The following is a 19,758-nucleotide window of genomic DNA, read 5'->3' on the forward strand; positions in this document are numbered from 1 at the left end:
TCAACATAATTGAATGATATGATGACTGGCTTCCTTTTCAATTGAATCAACCAATTACATTCAGAATCTAATCCTTTAAATACTATACTAAAAGATAAATACCATACCTATTAGATAGTAGATTTGATCGACATAAACTTTAAGGCCTTTAAAGTTTCTATAACTTAGTAATCGAAGGCCTATAGCAAAGCTCTAGGTACCGGTATAGTATTGAAAGAAAAGAAAAGTTTCAAATCACCTTTTTCTTACAATGGGTGACTTTATGATACTTGATTTAGTTTAGTTTTCTTAGAGTGTTGTTATTTCAATCGCTCCCATTATCATGCATTTGTACATCTTTACTTCACTTAAACACGACTCACGAGTGCTTTATTAACTTCTCTTTGATCCAAGCAGGGAGTCCCATGTTTTTTCGCTTTCGCTTGCTGCGATGCAGGAACTACCGCAGCTTAAATATTTAAGGTCGTCCTCCCCACTTTCGGCACTTGTGGTTCCTTCTCTCTCGATCAGCTCTTCTTAACTTCAAGTTGATAGCGAGTCTACAAAACTCGAACATAACAAGCTTTGGATAACTCTCTCGTAGATCAAAAATCACCTCAATCATGTCTGGAAAGGGTTCTTCTGGCTCCAGTAGCTCTAGCAACTCCCTCGGTAGCCCATATACTATCAATAGCAGTGGTACCAACAGTCAAGTAAGTTCTCCACCGCTCGAATCTTCTTCACATTAAACTATCCATCGATCTTTGGCATGACAAACTAATCCTCTAAATCTTCAGGGCAACAGCTATGACAACCGCTCCACTCCCTCCGGTGAAGCTTATCACTACAGCAATAGCAGTACGTCGCTTTTCTCACCCTACTGATCAAGCCCCGAACTCACCTCCAAATCATAATCGTACGCTGACTCGTGCAACAGATGGTTCCTACTACTATGCTAATGGCAACGGATCCACCTATTACTATGGCAGCAGCGGTTCTACCTATACTGCTCCCAGTGGTACTTCGTACAAGAAGTAAGCTAGAAGCTCTTGCGTCTAGCTACTTGGTTGGCATTCTTGCGATGGGTGTTAGTTTGTGCGGACCAGTTCTGGCCAGTTCTGGGTAGATAATTGGGGGTTTTTTGAAGGGTAGAATGGCTTGCCAGGATCTATGTCTTGATTGTTTTCGGGATGTGAGGGTTTGGTTCTGACAAGAGTTTGACCTGAATTCGCCTCTGAGAATCATGCTTTTGTCTGACGCGTGCCTGGTGTGATGTGAAGTTATTGAGACTGCCATTGCTTTGTTCTTTGATTTCTTCACGCCCAGCTTCTAGCTTACACTTTACAGTGATTTTCTCAAGAACCGCGCAGTACCTGTCTTGCCGCAACTTTTTTCTTTTCTGTCAATGAGGCAGAATCCAGATTCTAAAGGGATCACACTTGCAGATGCCGAGACAAGAAGCGAAAACCCTGACTAACGAGAATTCATATGGAATATGGGGGGATTTTCCCCCCGAGTAGTTGCTAGCAAGAATGAAATGTTAGATCCGATACTTGATTTACTAAATGTAAAATCTTACTATTCCATCAACTTAGTTACTCGCCCAGAAATCGAGTTTGAGAATGCTGCATCCATGACCTATCTTTCCAAATATACAAACACCTTTCCAAGAACAAATCAAGAGCAATAGAACTCGCGAGTTAATCAAAGTGTACCTAAAACCACAAGATTCACAAACCATCACTCCTGTTCCATAAATCCAAACGAACAACCCATATAATCCCACACATCAAACTTGAGCATGAAATGGAATCTGGTCAAATGTCTCGCTTCACGTCAAGATTCGTGTGTTTAACTAGACCACCGATTTCATCTTCTCGGAGCTCGGTTATCATACGCTAGTCATTAGGATGCTATGTGTGTAATGATCCCCTTGCCACTCGCTTAAGCTCCCTACCCCTTATTACCTGCAGATCCTCTCGTCATCTATTTGTGAATTGTCACGTTGTCTATTCCTCTCCTGAACATTATTTCGAGTTTCGGTTGCATGATAGTAACTCGCCATCTTGCATTGACTTAATGATAGTAGCAACACTCCATCCATGCATGCAACAGTCATCACTATGTACGGTGTAAGGATCAGAAATGGGACGAGGATCGCAATTTATATAGGAAATCAGGATTTTAGTTATCTGTCCCAATAAATGCATGTCTCCAGATGAAGAGCAATGACCTTGAAAATTAATGGTATCATTTTACAGCTCAAAAGAAAATATCTACATCTACTAACCACAATCCCCCATAGTCCTTTACTTTACTTCGCGATCTTAGACTTCTTCTTGACCTTCTCGACCAAACTACTAAGATCCGCCTTATCTTCCTTCTCTCCCTCAACCTTCCTCTTCTTATTCTTCGTCTTCACTTCGACCTCCCCATCATCTTCTCCACCTCTCTTCCTCCTTCCCTCTTCCAACAACTTCTTCATACCCTCCGTACCCTTAAACTTTGGATTGCTAGGATCAATAGCATACTCGTGATTCTTGAAGACATCACCAAATCTCTCATCACCAACATCCATCTGGAAATTTTCTTGTAAGCCTCCTCTCTTACTCTCAATTTCTTCACCCTTCTTCCCCTTTCCTTTACCCTTCTTCTTTTTCGCCTTCTCGGCGCGTTGAATCTCAGTAATATCGAAATGGTCCAAATGTTCTGCCTTATCCGTCGAATTGTCCTGCATAAGCAATTCCAACTCTGCACGATTCGAAGCCTTTTCCTCCGCTTCCTTAAGTTTGGCATCGTGTTTCTTCTTGCGTTCTTCTTTGCGTAGTGATTTTGCTGCTTTGGCTTTGGTAGCTTCATCAGTTGCGAAGAAAGGATCGTCAAATCCGAGATCTTCTTTGGCTTCGACTTCTTTCTCCTCCTCATCAGAAGCATTTGGATCTTTGCCTTCACGAACAGCCTTGGCCTTTTCTCTCCTGCGGGCCTTGCGTTCTTTCTCTTTACGGATATATGCTTCCGCTGTGGTTTCGTTAGGTATGGGCTCGTTTTCGAACACGTTTCCTTTGGCGGTGGCGCTTAAGCCGGCTGTAAATGTAACCTCCATGTCACCAATAGGGCCTGTGTCTTTTTTCTTTTTGGTTGGCTCATCTCCGAGTCCGAGAGCTGCGCGAAGTCTCTGCCTCTCGATTTCCTTCTTGGATAATTTAGGGGCATCTTCGTCGACCTCTGCTTCTTCCTCTTCATCGTCCTCCGAATCACTCCCTAGGTATGCTCGTAAATCGTTTTCGCCAATTTCCGCGCGACTACCTGTGAATGCTCGGTTGATTGCATCTTTTCGGCTTGCTTCCTCGGGGTTCATATCCCATGTGAGTTTTACCTTGGAATGTTGCAGCGCATCTGTGACGAATTCAGTAGGTTTGTATCCAGATGGCACCTGTTCACACTCATCTCTTGGTTCGTCATCGAATTCTGTACCATCGGGGATAAATCTTAAATCGAAAAAGTTGGCGGAACTCAAATACTCCGTGCCGTCACATTTCTGATAAATATTCTCTGCAGTCTTCTCGTCCGAACAAACGACAACGGCGTAAAAGTATCGTAGTCGTTCGAGTTGATATTGTCGTAGTGCCGCGCCATCAAATTCATTACCATCGTCTGCCTTTTGTAAATCCTTCTTAATTTTCTCCTCTAATTCTTCGTCATCTGTTTCCTCATCATCCTCAGAGTCATCCTCATTCTCTTCTTCGTGCTTCCTTGCGAAAATTTCTTTTGGTGGGCCCTCCAATTCTTCTCGCTCCATCCTTTCCTTTCCATATTCAGACTGGTAAATAGAGATTTTGTGAATCTTTCCACCAGGGTTAACGAAACTCTGAAAAACGGCCATTAAATCCACCGATCGAATATTATCCCAATCTAAATTAACCACCGCTATTCTCGAAGAGACCTCTCCCATTTCGACTGACTGCTGCTCTGCTTGCATATCTGGAAAAGTAGCTTCCTCTTCAATATCCACTCCTCCGTCTTCATCCTCATCCTCGTCTTCATCTTCCGAAGAAGAAAAACCACCACCTCTCGCAGGATCATATCCCGCAGCTGCTTTTTTCAATTCCTTTTTTACTACCTCGTCGTCCTCCACCTCCACATCTTCTCCGCCCTCATTTTCATCATCACTTCCACTGTCCTCGTCTTCTTCATCCTCATTAACATACAATCTCTCCAGCGCCTTCTTCTTTCCACTGCCACTCAATTTCCTTCCATATCGATCCACCTTTGCTGACTTGGAAAAATCATCATCTTTCAACATGCGCGAGAATCGTTTATCAATCTTCGTTCTGGTCTGTCTCTTCGAAGGGAGTCGAAATCGAGGATCGGTAGTGAAATTGGAGAATCGAGTATCATTGACTGCAGAAGCAGAGGATGCATCCATTGATGCACCCTTGGGGGCTTTTTGTTTTGGCATTGTGTTGTGGGAGTTTCTAAAATGCGCAATTAAGAAGCTCAGAACTTGGGGAGATGTATTTGGGAATTGAGAAACTTTTTTTCGAGACTGCGGGATTTTGCCGGTGGAGATTGGAAGCGGTGAGACTGGTACCCATGCTGATTAGTCAGTCAGCCACAGCTTTAGCCACTCCCTGGGAACAATGACGAAACCTTGGAATGGATGCCTTTTGTAGATCTTCTATCTGACAATGAGTTTACCGGCCAGACTTGGAGATGAATTAGAAATTCATTCATTTTAAATACAAGTAACATTTACCCATCTTATACAGACTTTAGATAAGTTTCAACTTCACAGCTTACAGCAAGATTATCATCAAAAATGGACCAAGAAGAGAAACTAGATAAACGTGTATGTAAATGATCCCCAGTGACCCCCTTACCCATTTAACCCCTTCAGCACCTCGAGCATCTTGTTCCCTTGACAACTCTATTGCGGAACTAAAACTCATACAGATAGCCTTTACAGTGAGTGGCAAAGTTCAAGGTTCGTTGTAAAATATACCTTTAGTCAACTATGCACATGGACAATACCTCATCACGTTCACCTAGTGATCCAAAGAAGCATTGCTGACAATTGGATTCTCAGGTGTCAATTTTCGCTGGTTCACACAGAAGAAAGCAAGGGCACTTGGAGTTGTTGGCTGGGTACGCAATACAGATGATGGAAAGGTAGGTTCCATCTACTCACACCTTTTGGATCCCCTTCCCCTATCCCCGCAATGTCCCCCAAAGCCTTACTGTTGCCAATCTTGTTGCTCCAAACCCAAGCCAACATATTCCGACAGGTAGAGGGCGAGGCTCAAGGCTCTGCCTCCCAAATCGAAAGTCTACGTGTAGATCTCAAAGAGGGGCCACCTCATGCAAATGTCACAGGGTATGAAGACAAGGAGCTGGATCTTAAGGAGAAAGGGGTGGCCGAGGGGAGGTTTGAGGTTTTAAGGTAGTGGAGGTTGATTTTGAGAGATTGTGTGTTCGTCTGAACATCAAGCTATGAAAAAATATGCCAGTCTATTAATGTTCATTGCAGCTTCCAACCCACACCAGGCGGGATCTACCGATAGCCGTAGATTGCGGGTACATAGTTTACCGCAATTAGATGGCGAGACGGAGCTACATAAAGATATTTCTTAAAGATGTTGGTGAAATTTTGTTCAATGATTGGAACAGGGTGATGATAGTCAAAAGCTGAATCCTCATTGTCAATGCCCGGTGTTTCTCCTATCTTCCCTCTACTTAGCATGTCTTGTCAAGTATCAAAAGCTAGATACCTAGTTAGCCATAAGCGCAGTCAGTCCACCAGGCCCGCGATTTACAAGCCCAATCTTCTATTCTCCATACTTTTTTGACGTCAAGATTCAGCTATTTCATTCTTACGCAAGGGAATCGATAGTTTTACTGTCCACCTTCCTGCGAAGTTTCCTGGTCCAAGACTCTAAACTCCCTCACTTCTTCCATAGATTCATCATGTTATCAAAGTTGAAATATTCAATGTAATGAGAGACTTATATGAGAAATATGGCTCGGGGGTACGAATAGGGCCAGACGACAATCATAAGATCACGAAAACATCTTCTATAGCCTGGAAAAGTATCTACCTTGAAGCCTGTGCTTCCGAAGGACTCTTATCGTCAAATTTCACCACTCAATGTGGCGCACCCGCTGTTTGCGACAGCTTGCGATGAGAACAGATTTATATGAAATACACTGGTCTACGCATTCTCTGGTGAAGCTTTACGGAATCAAGCCCCCATAGTTGAGGACTACAAAGGAAAATTGATTGTCAGGCTACAAAGCGAGGCATCGAGAAGCATCAAAAGTGTGGTTAGCATCCAAAAAATTTGCGGCTCCGCAATATTCGATTTGATGGCTGGCGGGCCGATCTCAGCTTTGGTGAGTGTTTTCATGGCCTTGAACAATGGAACGAGTATTCATGGATCATCGGCTTCATTTCCCATGCAAAGTTCGGTACTGTTCATAACTGCCTGAGCCGGCTCTCTCCTCTAAACCCTCTGTTACGACTTATTCTTCTGGGCGTAACATGTGAAGCCTCAAGGGCGTAATTGGAAGATTATCATGGGAAAGATTGAAAAACAGTTATCCAAGGGCAATTTAGATGGTCTCACTTCGATTTCAAGACACCAATCATTGAGAACCTCAATGAAAGCAAGTACAAAGGCAGTACGAAAGGGGAACTAAATAACGAACGTCCTCGCATTTGTTATTGCCGACTGTCATCTAATTACAGTATTTCTAATTTGTGATTTGTCATCGAGGCTGCACTAAAGCAAGCGTCGCTTGCTACTTTTCTACATTCAAGATTCAGATAATCTAGTTTTCTTGGGCCTTAACATCCAGCTTCAAGATATACTGACAATCATAGAAGGCTTTCCTTTCCATTAATAGATTGTGAGTTAAAACAATAAATTTTTTTTTTTCTTTTTTGATCGTCTCTAGATGTATATTTGAAATTTTACTGTATTTTGTCTCAAATGTCTCTCGACTTACTTATTTTAAACTTTCTTACTTGAATCTCTTGAATCAGCATAACTATTGAGCCTACTTAAAGTCCAGGCAAGATCATTCACACTCTGCGTACCGAACTTCTAACTCGCCAAAATTGAAGATCATATACTCTTGGATCAAACCCCGATCCTACCCCTTAACTACTACTACCACTACTACTACCACTACTACTACCACTACTACTACTACTACTAAGTATACATTACATCACATTATGAAATTATCAATGAATGGTAACGGAAATCACAAACCAGAATTAGATTGATAGAAAGGGAAAAGAGTAAAATTGAGGAACTCTAAAAGTATTGATGCTAAGCAAATGATTAGTCCATGAGATTCCTACCCCTTAATCAAAAACTAAGAGGAGTATCCCTTTGGGGTACAAGCCATTTTGTGTATCTGTCTAGAATTTCCTCCTGCAAACAAGCTCCAGTCGCTCGCTTTTGTTTTGTTGTCAAAGTTATAAGTATTGAGCAAACAAATTTTTGGTATAGATTGATGTATCTGGGAATACTCTAGAATCATATTAGAGATTTGATTATGTTTTAAATTTGAAGATACTTACGCGTGTAGATTCAATGATTTCCGAGCAAACCAGCCATTAATACGAGTAGAACAGCCGCTAAGACGAACGCTAAGACGGCCGCTAATACAACGTCTGATTTCTGAATACATTTCTCGCGTTCATTGATGCGTATAATCAGCTGGTTGTTTCGTTCCTCAAGTCGGGCACTTCTTACAAGAGTCTGAGTAAGCTCCTGACGAAGTTCGGTAATTCCGAGACGTTGCTCTGTAATTTCGAGGCGTAGCTCTGTAATTTTGAGACGTAGCTCTATATTCAGTTCGCCAACGTTAACCATATCGTCGCTATCAGATTGCTGTTCTTGATCCTGATTACAAACAACTTGAACTTCGTTCTGTTCTAATAAATTAAAGTTATTAGCAGACATAATGTTATAATGAATGAAGGTAAATGTAAGAGAATAAGGTATTGTGATATCGTTGAAATTGGTGTGTTCAGATTTGTTTGTGTTTTTTTTTTGGATCGGTTTGAGCAAAATCATTGTTGTGTTATATAATACATACCTAACAGTAGGACAAGGGCTGAACACTTAGTGTATAAGGGGTGTGGTATGTGGAATAGTTTGTTCAAAAGTCACCTGATGGGGACAAGATCTCTATGAATTTATAGAAAGGATTCTTCACTATTATGAACTGTTTTGGTTAGTAGCCAACGTATCAGTTTCAGAGATGAGCTGTATTAGTATGCACTAGCTTCAATATGTCTCAATTTTTACAACCTCTTACTTGGTATGCGAAAGTGTATGGACTCAGCTGATAAGTGCTTACTTCTTCGCCAACCTCGACAACAGTAGCCAGCCAACCTTATATCAGATCTACAACATACTGCAATGTTCAAGTCAATCACAGCGCTGTTGTGAGAGAAAATGGCGCAGCTTCATTGGGTTTACTCATGAATACCAATAATTCTTCAGCTCTTTCTAAGCCATTCAGCATGGGCATCTTCGGCTAACACGCGGGTCCAGTTATGGCTGGACAAAACTACGCGTTTACTATCGACGAAACCGAAATATTTATGAATGCCGTCTTGCAGGTGATCCCAGATCTGGTCAAACTTCTTTTCCTTTCCTTATCTCATTACTCTCCAACATGCTCTCACGACCCAGTCGGAGAGAACAGTACTATACTTCGTTGGATCTTGAATAACACTTAGACCAGTATCAAATCCAGCGGTATTGGCGGTGGAAGCAATAGACAACAGTAGGCTTTGATGGAAATATTACTGTACCAAGTGAATGGAACCATAGGTGAAGGTGGTCACGATGGCTTTGGAAGGGGAGGAGGAGCTGCAAGACTCAACAGTGGGACCGTCCTCAGTCAAGATATTTCTTCATACGCTACTGACGCAGAAGTCTGTCTCGTTTTCTTGAACGCATTGTCCGGTGCAGGTAGCGGCCGCACTGAACTCTGAAACACAAATCAAGATACCCTCGTCACCTCCGTGGTAGTCTAATGTCACAACACCGTTGGTGCCCGACTCGTCGGCACCTGGATCGTTTCGAAATACCCATTAACCTAAAATTAAAATAAATCATCTACAGCCCTCCTCCACCATTCCAGCTTCGTCATCCAACCATTCTATTTCCCATCCAACACAACAAACACTTCCAAACTCTCATAAAAAAGCAAGGTATGATTAACACGTCGCTCTTTCTATTACTTTAATTTTTAACTCAGCCATGCATCTCCCAACTGCTAATCTGTTCCGCTATACAAACTTTAGCTCATCTGTTTCTACCAGCTTCCGTCCTCCGTACCATTCGTCCTATCAATCTTCTATTTCAGCCAACCTTTCCACCTTTCTCCTCTCCCATAATGAATTCAACTACATATCCCGTATAGTGAATTATGTACGGACATCTTTCTTTCCGCCCGTTTGTCCGTCTCTCATTCCAGCAACCAATCTCCAACCCCACATCTCATCTTTTTTCCACTTCGCCTACGCTACGCACACGAGTTTTTCTTTGAAACAACCAATTCCCTCGCACCACAAATTCATCCAAACTCCCTGTTTCCCAACTTTCTTTTGTACAACGGAAACGCAACTCCCTCTACTTGATTAATAATACAATCCATCGTTTTTCCTTCCTCGTAATCAAATTTTAATATTCGTCTTCTCTTCTTCAACTCCTGCTTCCGTATCACTCTTGACATTTGTCGCTAATCCTTCATTCTCTTTTCCCTTGATATTTTCCTCAACCCCCGGCCCCTCCAAATCAATTTCCTTCCTCAAATCAGGCAAGAATCTATCGATTCTCTTCCATGTTTCGGTCCATAACTTCTCTTGCGTCTCATCTTGGCTACGCGGTACCAAATATCCGCTACTAGACATTACAAGAAGTACATTCTTTAAACTTTCTGGTACTGCTTCTTCCTATTCCATTTGTTAGTGAATTTAAATCCATTAAATAGCTCCAATTGACATACCAAACTATCACCCTGCCCACTATTCATTAAACGATCCATGATGTCAAGTATCTTAATCCAAAGATCTAGCATACCCTCCCATTTCGACAGTAGTACCAAGTAGTGCAAAAAAATCCTACAGAGAAGTGTGGCGGCTTGAACGCGAGTTTCACTCATGCCAATAGGATCGGATGAGTATACTTCTGGCTTTAGCAATCGAGTTATCAGAGGGAAGAGAACCTCGCCGAATATAGCGGTCCATTCTTCGTGATCACCTGACGTTAATTCTGGTGATAACAACGAACGCTGTAACGAAGAGAATGCTTGATGTCGGATTTCTCGGCAAGGATTGGTACACTGTGTCGTCAAAGCCATAAAGATTGGTGACCAATAATTTGCCCAAGCTGTAGTGAGTTAGTAAAAGTTGATGCGATGGATGAATGCACACATACCCTCTTTGCTTTCAAGATGTGATTGTTCCATCAGGACAGGAATTCGCGACGTCAAAGAATATATCATCGTTATGGCCTTGACTCCTCTAGCTACGACCGCATCTACTACCTGCAGCTTTGGCTGTTTGACTGATTGTCCTCTTCGTGTCCTCTTATCCTGTTTTTGCTCCACGGTAGACCCTACACTCCCGGCAGTGGCAAAATCATTGAGCAACTTAACAGCCGACTCATAATTATCTGCCATTATAGTTGGTGGAGAACCAATAGCAACGCCTTCAAGGATTTCGAACACAGCCGATGCTGAGGAAGGACTAGTTGCAAGATTCTTAAGAATTACCCAGAAGTCGGGAGAAGTCATTATTTCGTTTCGTAATGGGCCTGGCTCTTTTATACATTGTGTTAATCCTTGAAGAACAAGTGTAGCAGATTTCTCAAACAAATCTTTCTTGAAACTTGAGATAGCATGAAGCACCACAGGAACGCGAATGTATGATTGTTCCTATATGTATTAGCTTTGATTTGTTAGACAAGATAAGATATACTAACATAGCTTGCGTGTAGTAGGTGCAGTAGATAAAATATTGTTCGAGATACCATCAAGGGATGCCAGCTGGCAGAGTTTCTTAGGACGTTCTGTAAAGCTTCTGCGACTTCAGCCCCAAATGCGTTGATAGTTTCATTGTCTCTCATTGCAAGCACGGTACATAGCTCTAATATGTAAACCATTGATGGATCATATACGGGACCGGATGGTGCACCATTCACGCCGTTTGTAGGACTTGATGGGGGTTCCACTTCCGATTTCACACTTATGACGACCGATGAAGGGTCATCTGGCAATTGCGATATTAATGCTTGTATGAGAGGTCGTAAGGAATCAATAGGCATGTTTCTAATCACATTAGCGATCGAGTCAAAAGGAACAAGTAGACATTACTTACACTACATTTGCGAATACGTCGTCCATGAAGCAAGCATTCACACAATCGACTGCGCACAAGGTACTTTCGAGCTCTTCATCCGATGGCTCTGGAGGATCGTCTGCAGCATAGCTAGTAATGTATGACGCAAAAGCAGAGAAAATCCCTGTTTCGCTGGGTTTTGACCCGCGATCAATGACTTGGGAAGGATTTTGTAAGGGAATTGGAGCAATATCCATGCTATTAGATGTAGCAAAGAATGGGGGTATCAAAGAATTAACAAATAAGTTCAACCAAATCCTAGAAATCTGTAAACGTGATTAGCAAATTTTAGGAAGTGTTTGACGATTGATCAACTTACGTGCTTCCAACTTTCTCCTATCACACTTTCACTACCTAACACAACACGGAAAAGAACAACGGTCGCAAGCTGAGCCTTCACATCCCTACCGAATTTGACTGCGAGCTCACTAACCATGACACTATTCTCCCCAACCTGTATCTCTGTATTGAGCGTAGTACTGGATGGAATCTCTGTTGCAAGTGTGGTCATATAACTCAAGCAATACACGACTTGGTCAATGACTTCAGTCAAACCATGTTTAGCTGCGATACGAACACACTGGTCGAAACCAGTGATAACTCTCTCAAATACAGCATCATCAGTCGCCGACATAAAGACATACGATAGAGTTGCAACCACTGGTTTCCAAGTAGCTGCGAACATATCTGCATCAAAGATATTAGTGTTGCAGATAGTGAGATCACCCGCGGAAGTGGTTTTCAGTAACAATTCCTTCCAAGCATAGTCGAAAGCATGTTTATTGTCATGCTCATCAGGTAGAATGATTTCGTTTGATTTGATAGACTCGTAAATGTCCTGGAGGTATTGCGGAGCAAAATCCTGCCCGCCATTAACCCCACGTAGATTCCGTGCAAAGTTTTCTAGCTCCATGCGTTTACCCTTCATGTTTGGATTATGCTGATCCGTATTCAACATGATAATGGCATAAGTCAAAACATATACAGAATCTTTATCCGCGATACCTTCAGGTAAAGTGCCTGAACAATAATTTTCTGCGAAAGTCGAGATAATCCGTTCAATCAAAGCAGATTCTCCGGGTAATCTGAAGGTCTCGAGGAGTTCACGCAGCGCCTCATCTACTCTCTTGTTTTCAAAATCAAATGAGTCCATCAAAGCTTCCAAAATGGGCTCATTCCCTTTCTTGGATATGAATTCACCTAATTGTTTTTTGTCGATTCGAGATGTTCCCTTCAAAAAATTTGCGACAGTCTTTGCATCTCTTGGATCATCTATGATGCCTTGTGACGCCAAAAACGCAATTCCTGCCTTCGGGCTCTCGTTAAATTTGACCGTTCCCTGAATGATGATCTTCTTCCTTCGTTTCTGCTCGCGTAGTGTTGCTTGATCAGGGTAGCCATCATATTTCGGTTCATCGCCAAGTCTATCTGCAATAAATTGCACAAAACCTAAGAGAGCATCCAGGCAGAGTGGTGGGACACTTGTCGTGCTCCAAGTCGCAGAATCTGGAATCGCGTTTCGAGACAGAAGTCCAATCATATCCTCACAGATATCACTTCGGTCGATTTCGCAATCATAATTGACGTATAGTTCAGCCATATAGCTCGGGATCCGCGCAAGAGCTCCAACACTTTCCACCATTGCTTCACGTGCATCCGGCTTACGCGACCCACCTTCTAACCCTAGAGTTCGACGATCTTTCACAGGTACGGGCGTGGAACGACCGCTACTAGCTTGTGATGGTGGGGGCTTGACCAGCTTTGGAGCCTGTGGTATACCAGCATATAGTGAGGGGTCGATTCCCCTTTCCCGGGGGATTTCTACACGAGGATGCAAGCATGCAACCAGATAAGACAGAAAGAGCTCTTGCTGCAACTTCAATACTCCTCTGCACGTCGAGAGGAGAGTGCCAGCAACAATGAGCGACTCCTGTAAGATAGCCATATTGTCCGATCGGACTAATTGGAACAAATATCGGCAAAGGTGGTCTTCAGCAAGGGTGGCTAAAGCTGGATGCTTGGCAATTGAAGGACCTGCTATCTCTAGAGCTACGTTGATCATACGAAGAGCGATAACTTTCAAAGAATCGGCATGTTTCCGATCGTGAGGATCAAGTAAATCTATCAAAGCCCTAAATAGCTCACGAATAGATGGGAGAGAATAAGGCTTGCTGGGAGTATCATCCGAAGCCTCTGATGCCGGCGCGACAATTCCAGCTTCAGATGAAGACTCCAAGAGAGGAACCTTTTCCATAGCAGATGACGGCCGTGATGTATCAAAGCTTGAGGAAGGTGGCCGTGATCCGACAGGAGATGGGGCCAGTTTCGCGATGGCACTTGTACTCGCTGCTGAAGGGGCCATTTTGACAGTGTCCATATCTTCCTTTGTCTTCTCATCTAAAGCTTCTAGATCATCACCAGCCTCAATCTCTAAATGCTTCAGTCTCTCGAAAATAATCTGACACATCTTGGCCATAGTCATTTCGGCAGACCCACGAAACAACTCCGATAGCTGTGGCTGACAACACATATTTAAATTTGTCTCCATCATTTTACAAACACTTCCATCACTCAGTAAATCTCCACCGGGGCCAGACAGCATTCCTTCCATAAGTTTCAATATTTTTTGATATACCTTCTCTTCAGCCACTGTATCTCGAGCTTCAAACCGGCAATTTGTCATGGCAGCAGATAAAGACTGCATTGCCTGTGAAAGTCGAGGGGAGCTTGGACTAATTAAGTTGTACGAGAAGAACTTTATGATGGCAGCCAGGGCTAAAGTTGTGATTGGCGACGGCGTTGCGGGATTTTCGATGACCATAACTTGAAGAAATGGATGGAGTAAAGATGGTGCATCGAATGTGTGTATATCTAGCAGTAGAAGAATTATACGATCAGTTGTGCCCAGCTCAAAAGTGATCTATGCTGCTTACCTTTACATCCAGTCAACTCCTGTCTGAGACGCTGAAATCCGGCCATGAGAGGATTATCTTGCATGCTCTTCCCCTTCTTTCCCCTCAACCCCCATCTGATTGCCAAGCCTGCATCATCGTTCCCTTCTGGGGCCGCTGAGCCTTTCGGCGCTCTGCGAGTTCCTGGTTCATCTCGCGGTGTAGAAGGCCTTGAGTTCTGAACCCCCGCGCTCAACGGACTTGAATGCCCACCCAATATAGAAGAAGCCGATGAATGCGCCCACCGAGGATGTTTCCGCATGGCAGAAGTAACAGCACGACATTCTTGAATGATAAGGGTGACAGGGTCAACGGCTACTGAAATCATACTAGTATTCGAGGCCATGCTGCCATTAAGTCGTTGCGGGGTGACACTATCAATGCTTTGGCGCAAAGCTGTAGAAGATGTTGAATGACGTTTGGGAGAGGTAGCCGAAGCTGTATCTTGTGTTGGGGCATTATTGCTCATGTTGTATGTCGATTACCCACCGAGCACAGCATAAGGACTATTCGCTAATGTGAACCAAGCGCGGGCGTTGTCAATCTTGAACGATATAAGGAATTCTATTGGAATAGTTCCGAGTCGCAAAAAACAAACAAACTATTTGTATGTATTATACAGATACGAAAATGTCAACTAGATTGGATATCAAAAATAATTACCTACGATGTCATTGTAGGCTAGGCATACTTTACCAGGTACATAAATTCGAAGAGCACAGATGTCTGTAATGGCAGAACTACGGGTACTTGAGTAGCGATACTGTGTTCTTTGACATCACAGACAAATTACCTTGCCTTAGACAAGACGAAATGAGATGAAATTTCAAGCAGCAAGAAGAAAGTAGAAAAGAAAACTGCTTCGATATTTCGTAAGATGGGTTGTTAATCAATAATTCAATTCTATAGTACTGCTATGTATTTTTACAGAAACTCCATCCTAGATTACACTTCAAAGTTGAGACTTCTTAAGTGCTGAAAGGCCTCCCCGTATTTACGATTCGGCATCAAAAATGCTTTTCCCCCTCTCAACCCATAAGATAGAAATATTTCGTCGAGTTGTGATAATTTTTCAAATATCCTCGTAGCCTTGTCAAGAACTAGCCCAGCCAAAAGCTAATGCGTGTTACTCACTTACACCAAGTTTCCTTGTACGCCCCTCAATTGAATTCCGTTATTGTACCTAAAACCAGTCAAAAATGATGCTAATACTTAAGTTTTATAACATTCTTACTTTGTCCTTTGGCTTACTTTCTTCAGCCTTGGAGTCCGGAGCTTTGGCAGCACCATCGTCTTCCTTCGCTTTAACTTCAGCTTTCTCCTTCTCCTTCTTCTCCTTAAGAGCTTCATCTGCGATGACGTTCTTATCCTTCTCCCATTGTGGAGTTGGATCTTCAAACTGTTCCTTCATCTTCTTATTACGTTCTGCCTTTTCCTTTTCTTCATTTTCGCGAGCAATACGCTCTTGTTCCATTTCCTAAAAATCGTAAGTGATTTGTCAAAAGCCCAATATTATTCAACTGACCTCCATGTGACGAATATCATCAACACTTGGCTCATACAAATGCCAAATAGTATAATGAGGTAATCCAACTACCGAAAACTTCATTCGCTTTGCCATCTGTTCCTCTAATTAGCATCGGCGCAATATAGGAGTAAAATGATTTTCTAACCTTTCCGAACCCCTCAGTCTCGGCATGCTTTTCAAAACTAAATGCAGGGAAATGGACACCAGATCTGAAAACCTTGGCTTTGGCCAAAATACTAACACCTCCGACACCATCGATATCCATTTCCATATCAGGGTCACCGTATGGATCTCTCAAGTATGCAAGATGGGGACGCCATGTCGCGTATTCCGCATATCCCTCCACGATAACGGCATCTTCGTCAAGAGTATCAGCTAAGGCTAAGGCTGTTTCGGATTCTTGCCATGAATTCAAATCATAAGGTTGCTCCCCTCCAAGCCAATCTGGCAATGGCCGCCAAACATCTAAAACTCGTTAGCCAATTGTAACAGAAATTATATACCATTACTCACTAGGTACAATGACGTCTTTATTATGACGCATCAGGTCCTCTAGAATTGTGAAAGGTGCGGTCTCGACATCCACATCTCTCCAGTAGACCCAGCTGTGATAAGGACGTAATGCAGCGCTTAAAAGCCAATTTCTAGCTTGTGCCATCAACTTTCTTCGACTTGCTTGTGCAGCAAAACCATGACGACTCTCTACATCCTGGTTGACCTTTTGACCAAAATCCTTTTCAATGATAGATATTTCACCATATGGTTGTTTTGGGTCCTCGTCGGCTTGTAATTTCTCCAAAAGCTCCGAGAGCAAAGAAAGGGTGTTGTCTTTGGAATCAGAGACCAAGAATGCAAGATCTATAAGATGATGCGGGTACGTGAAATTACGAAGATGCGCGAAAAACATTGGCAGATGAGGCTCGGCATCACGAAGGGGGGCACAAAGTAAGATCCGCTCCTCTCTTTCCCAACCTCTGGCCGTCCCTTGTACATTTGAAAGATCATAATATCGAACGGTTTCGAGTTGAAAGTCCTCCCCCGAAGATATGAGGCCAAAAGATAATACTGGAAGGACCGCGGCACCAGGCCATATAAATAGTCCAACTACTAATGCGAATACTAAGACGAGAGTCAAACGAACGAGGAGTTGCCTTCGACGGCGCAGCGCTGGCGGTGATGTCCTTGGTTGGAATCTATATTTGAAATGCTGTTAGTAGATGACATACACAATTGTGGCGACGGCTTTGGGTATTCAATTTGATCTGCACGAACCTATGTGGTGATATGGAGTATGTGTCGCTCTTAGAGTATGGATCGCTCTTGCGAGGATATCCATTAGAATATGCAGTTGCTTGATGCCTGGGCATCATTTTGGGCGAGGATACAGATGCATATGAGGGTAACAATCAAAAGAGTTACAATGAACCCCGATGGCCGAATGTCAATGTTGACAGCTGTTTGTGGAAAATTGAAGGTTATGTAAATGGGTACTCGAAGTATATCAGAATAGAATACTTTAATTCAAAGTTATGAGCATCTCTAACTTCTGAGAGAGCAGGGGGGGATTGCTGAGTGGATTCGTGTTCCTTGAGTGGAATTGGCTTCGGCTTCAAACCCAAAAAAGAACCTTAGCCAAAACTTCACTACATACGGAATACAATTTACAGGGGATTCAATACGACGTAATTGAACTTAGAATTTGTATGTACCAATCATATTTATATGGTTATGAATCATGTAATGTTGGTACTGTAAGATGGAATAATAATCAATTGTAATTTTTATTCGTTTCACCTCACAATTGGAGAAGATACTGTACGAAGGATGTAAGAACAATATTAATAAGTCTGCTCTTTTCTTGACTTTTAGAATTGGACATTCTATGGAAAAATGATAAGTAGAGTTTATCTATCATTAATTAACCCTACCTCCCTAATAAAGTACCTACCTGGCTATTAGGTAGTATTTCAGGAACTGCTACTCCAGCAAACCCATCACCGAAAGTCTGAAATGTCGAACGAGCCATACTTTCATTTAAGCGATTAGACGCCAATGTTGAGCTTATTTTGAATGTCTATCTACATCGTAGGTAGGGAGTTAGGGAGGGATGATTGTGGCTGATTCGGCAATCTAATGGAAAGTTTTATAGTTCACCAGTTATCTAATTTTTACCTTGACGAAATACCTAAGTAAGATTGCATTTGCTGTAAATCTTGAAAGGGGCTTGGTAAGGGTTAAGATTTTTCGGATATGACAGTTATTATACAGTGACCCCAAGAATGAGCTTGGCACATTATAAAGAAGTCGACATTAATTAGTTAAGCATGGAGATTCTGTTGTAGCTGTGCATCGTACCCTTTTGACTCTAGGTGATAGTCTCTAGAAGGGGTCCATGGAGTGCTCAGGTCCTCCCACATATACTTGGTGCCTGAGACTTTTTCAGGCTCATACAGTTTCCGGAAAAGGATTAGTCGAATTACCTAAGCTAGCGCATAAGCTAGTGAGAAGCTCTTTTTAACTCTTTTCGCACAAATAATTAAAACATTTTTTGAATCAAAAGCTTTCACTCATCCACAATCTTCAATTGAAGAGAAGCCGGCAATCAATCAACAACCTTTGGTAAGTGACATCTATACAATCGCTTCATTTATTCTCTCTTCGATATGATTACAAAACCGATCTGTCAATCCCCTGACAACCAGATTTATCTGGATATGATGTCTTAAAATATGTTTTAATTCATGATTCATCGAACCTCAAATTTATCATTGTACATTCTACCATTTTGACAACAGAATCATTACTAACATGATGAAGTATCTTGTAGTCTTAAGCTCGAATTCAAAATGTCTCCAAACATTGTTCCAGAGCCCGTTGCCATATCATTTATTGCTGGCCGGTATTTGCTATTCGACATAGATGTTGTGACTCACCTTCGCAGGACTTACCATATCTGTGGTGTTTTGACTGGCACCATTCCGCAGATTCCACAACAGAACTTGTTCCTTGGCCTACCCGTTGAGTTGCTCCCAGAAGAGGCTAAAGTCCTTGTCGATAAAAAGATTGCCTACATTGTTGAAGATACCCCTTGGCATAAACAAAACTTCAGTTCGCTGGAAGGGCTGGTCAGGAAGAAATACCTGGAGTCCCTCAAAACCGAGGCATTCAAAGCAAAAAGAGCTGCAGACACTGAAGCCAGAAAGCGCACTGAGCATGCTCTAGCAAAGAAAGCTCTGAAAGGTGGGAGTGGATCTTTACCAAGTACATCTCGTCCAAGTAATTATTCCCAAGATGCTATTTCCAATGAATCAGACCCCTTGTTCGAGGATGAACGCCCTGCCTCCAGAGTCTCTTCTGTAGCATCCTCATCCACGAAATCTTGGGGTATTACACCAACTGTTTCATATCCCTCATCATCTTCACCCCAAACATTTCTATCAAGTTCAGATCCATCCGTTCCTTCATCTTATCCTTTATTTGCTCACTTGCACTCTCGTGACTATTTCATGACACCTGGTCTCCGATTCGGATGCGACTATACTGTGTATCCAGGAGATCCTTTACGCTTTCATAGTCACTTCGTAGCGACGGGCTATGAATGGGATGAAGACATCCGATTGCTGGACATAGTTGGAGGTGGTAGGTTAGGTACTGGTGTCAAAAAAGGTTTCTTGATTGGTGGCGAAAGCCCTGAGCAAAAATTGGTTGAGGAGGAAAATGATGGAGTAAGAACCTTCTGTATAGAATGGGGTGGTATGTAATTTCAGAATGATATATCCACCATAAGGAATAAACCGAAAATGAACTTAAATTGCATTTGTCGAATCCCAGTGATGCCTCCAAGACTATTGTATGAATCATGTGATATTTTTGAA

General features: G+C 42.5%; 7 protein-coding genes across 7 annotated transcripts; 3 read left to right on the plus strand and 4 right to left on the minus strand.

Moving 5' to 3' along the window:
• Positions 1–369: 369 nt before the first annotated feature.
• Positions 370–1,357, plus strand: EAF01_006570 (uncharacterized protein). Its single transcript, XM_038914824.1, has 3 exons — positions 370–692; positions 777–837; positions 917–1,357. Exons 1-3 carry the CDS (start codon positions 603–605, stop codon positions 1,015–1,017), a joined length of 252 nt encoding a protein of 83 aa, XP_038769779.1. The 5' UTR covers positions 370–602; the 3' UTR covers positions 1,018–1,357.
• Positions 1,358–2,293: 936 nt separating this feature from the next.
• EAF01_006571 (uncharacterized protein) lies at positions 2,294–4,438 on the minus strand (the record flags this gene model as incomplete). Its single annotated transcript, XM_038914825.1, has 1 exon — positions 2,294–4,438. One exon carries the CDS (start codon positions 4,436–4,438, stop codon positions 2,294–2,296), a length of 2,145 nt encoding a protein of 714 aa, XP_038769780.1.
• A 360-nt stretch (positions 4,439–4,798) lies between these two features.
• EAF01_006572 (uncharacterized protein) lies at positions 4,799–5,423 on the plus strand (the record flags this gene model as incomplete). The annotated part of the gene is made up of 4 exons (XM_038914826.1): positions 4,799–4,828; positions 4,933–4,963; positions 5,066–5,148; positions 5,265–5,423. 4 exons carry the CDS (start codon positions 4,799–4,801, stop codon positions 5,421–5,423), a joined length of 303 nt encoding a protein of 100 aa, XP_038769781.1.
• A 2,154-nt stretch (positions 5,424–7,577) lies between these two features.
• EAF01_006573 (uncharacterized protein) lies at positions 7,578–7,952 on the minus strand (the record flags this gene model as incomplete). Its single annotated transcript, XM_038914827.1, has 1 exon — positions 7,578–7,952. One exon carries the CDS (start codon positions 7,950–7,952, stop codon positions 7,578–7,580), a length of 375 nt encoding a protein of 124 aa, XP_038769782.1.
• A 1,727-nt stretch (positions 7,953–9,679) lies between these two features.
• EAF01_006574 (uncharacterized protein) lies at positions 9,680–14,824 on the minus strand (the record flags this gene model as incomplete). Its single annotated transcript, XM_038914828.1, has 7 exons — positions 9,680–9,958; positions 10,012–10,394; positions 10,443–10,941; positions 10,989–11,334; positions 11,384–11,670; positions 11,724–14,275; positions 14,338–14,824. The coding sequence occupies 7 exons, from the start codon at positions 14,822–14,824 to the stop codon at positions 9,680–9,682; spliced, it is 4,833 nt and encodes a 1,610-aa protein (XP_038769783.1).
• A 705-nt stretch (positions 14,825–15,529) lies between these two features.
• EAF01_006575 (uncharacterized protein) lies at positions 15,530–17,253 on the minus strand (the record flags this gene model as incomplete). Its single annotated transcript, XM_038914829.1, has 6 exons — positions 15,530–15,538; positions 15,590–15,832; positions 15,881–15,976; positions 16,029–16,348; positions 16,397–17,076; positions 17,156–17,253. The coding sequence occupies 6 exons, from the start codon at positions 17,251–17,253 to the stop codon at positions 15,530–15,532; spliced, it is 1,446 nt and encodes a 481-aa protein (XP_038769784.1).
• Positions 17,254–18,729: 1,476 nt separating this feature from the next.
• EAF01_006576 (uncharacterized protein) lies at positions 18,730–19,644 on the plus strand (the record flags this gene model as incomplete). Its single annotated transcript, XM_038914830.1, has 1 exon — positions 18,730–19,644. One exon carries the CDS (start codon positions 18,730–18,732, stop codon positions 19,642–19,644), a length of 915 nt encoding a protein of 304 aa, XP_038769785.1.
• Positions 19,645–19,758: the final 114 nt, after the last annotated feature.

The sequence above is a fragment of the Botrytis porri genome (assembly GCF_014898465.1).
Source record: "Botrytis porri strain MUCL 3234 chromosome Unknown BPOR_008, whole genome shotgun sequence".
In the NCBI taxonomy this organism is placed as follows: domain Eukaryota; kingdom Fungi; phylum Ascomycota; class Leotiomycetes; order Helotiales; family Sclerotiniaceae; genus Botrytis; species Botrytis porri.

Excerpts from the sequence above, each read along its gene's own strand:
- EAF01_006570 (XM_038914824.1), top strand. The coding sequence starts at position 603 with ATGTCTGGAAAGGGTTCTTCTGGCTCCAGTAGCTCTAGCAACTCCCTC. Across the intron at positions 693-776 it reads GCAGTGGTACCAACAGTCAA|GGCAACAGCTATGACAACCG; the intron begins GTAAGTTCTCCA and ends CTAAATCTTCAG. Across the intron at positions 838-916 it reads TTATCACTACAGCAATAGCA|ATGGTTCCTACTACTATGCT; the intron begins GTACGTCGCTTT and ends CTCGTGCAACAG.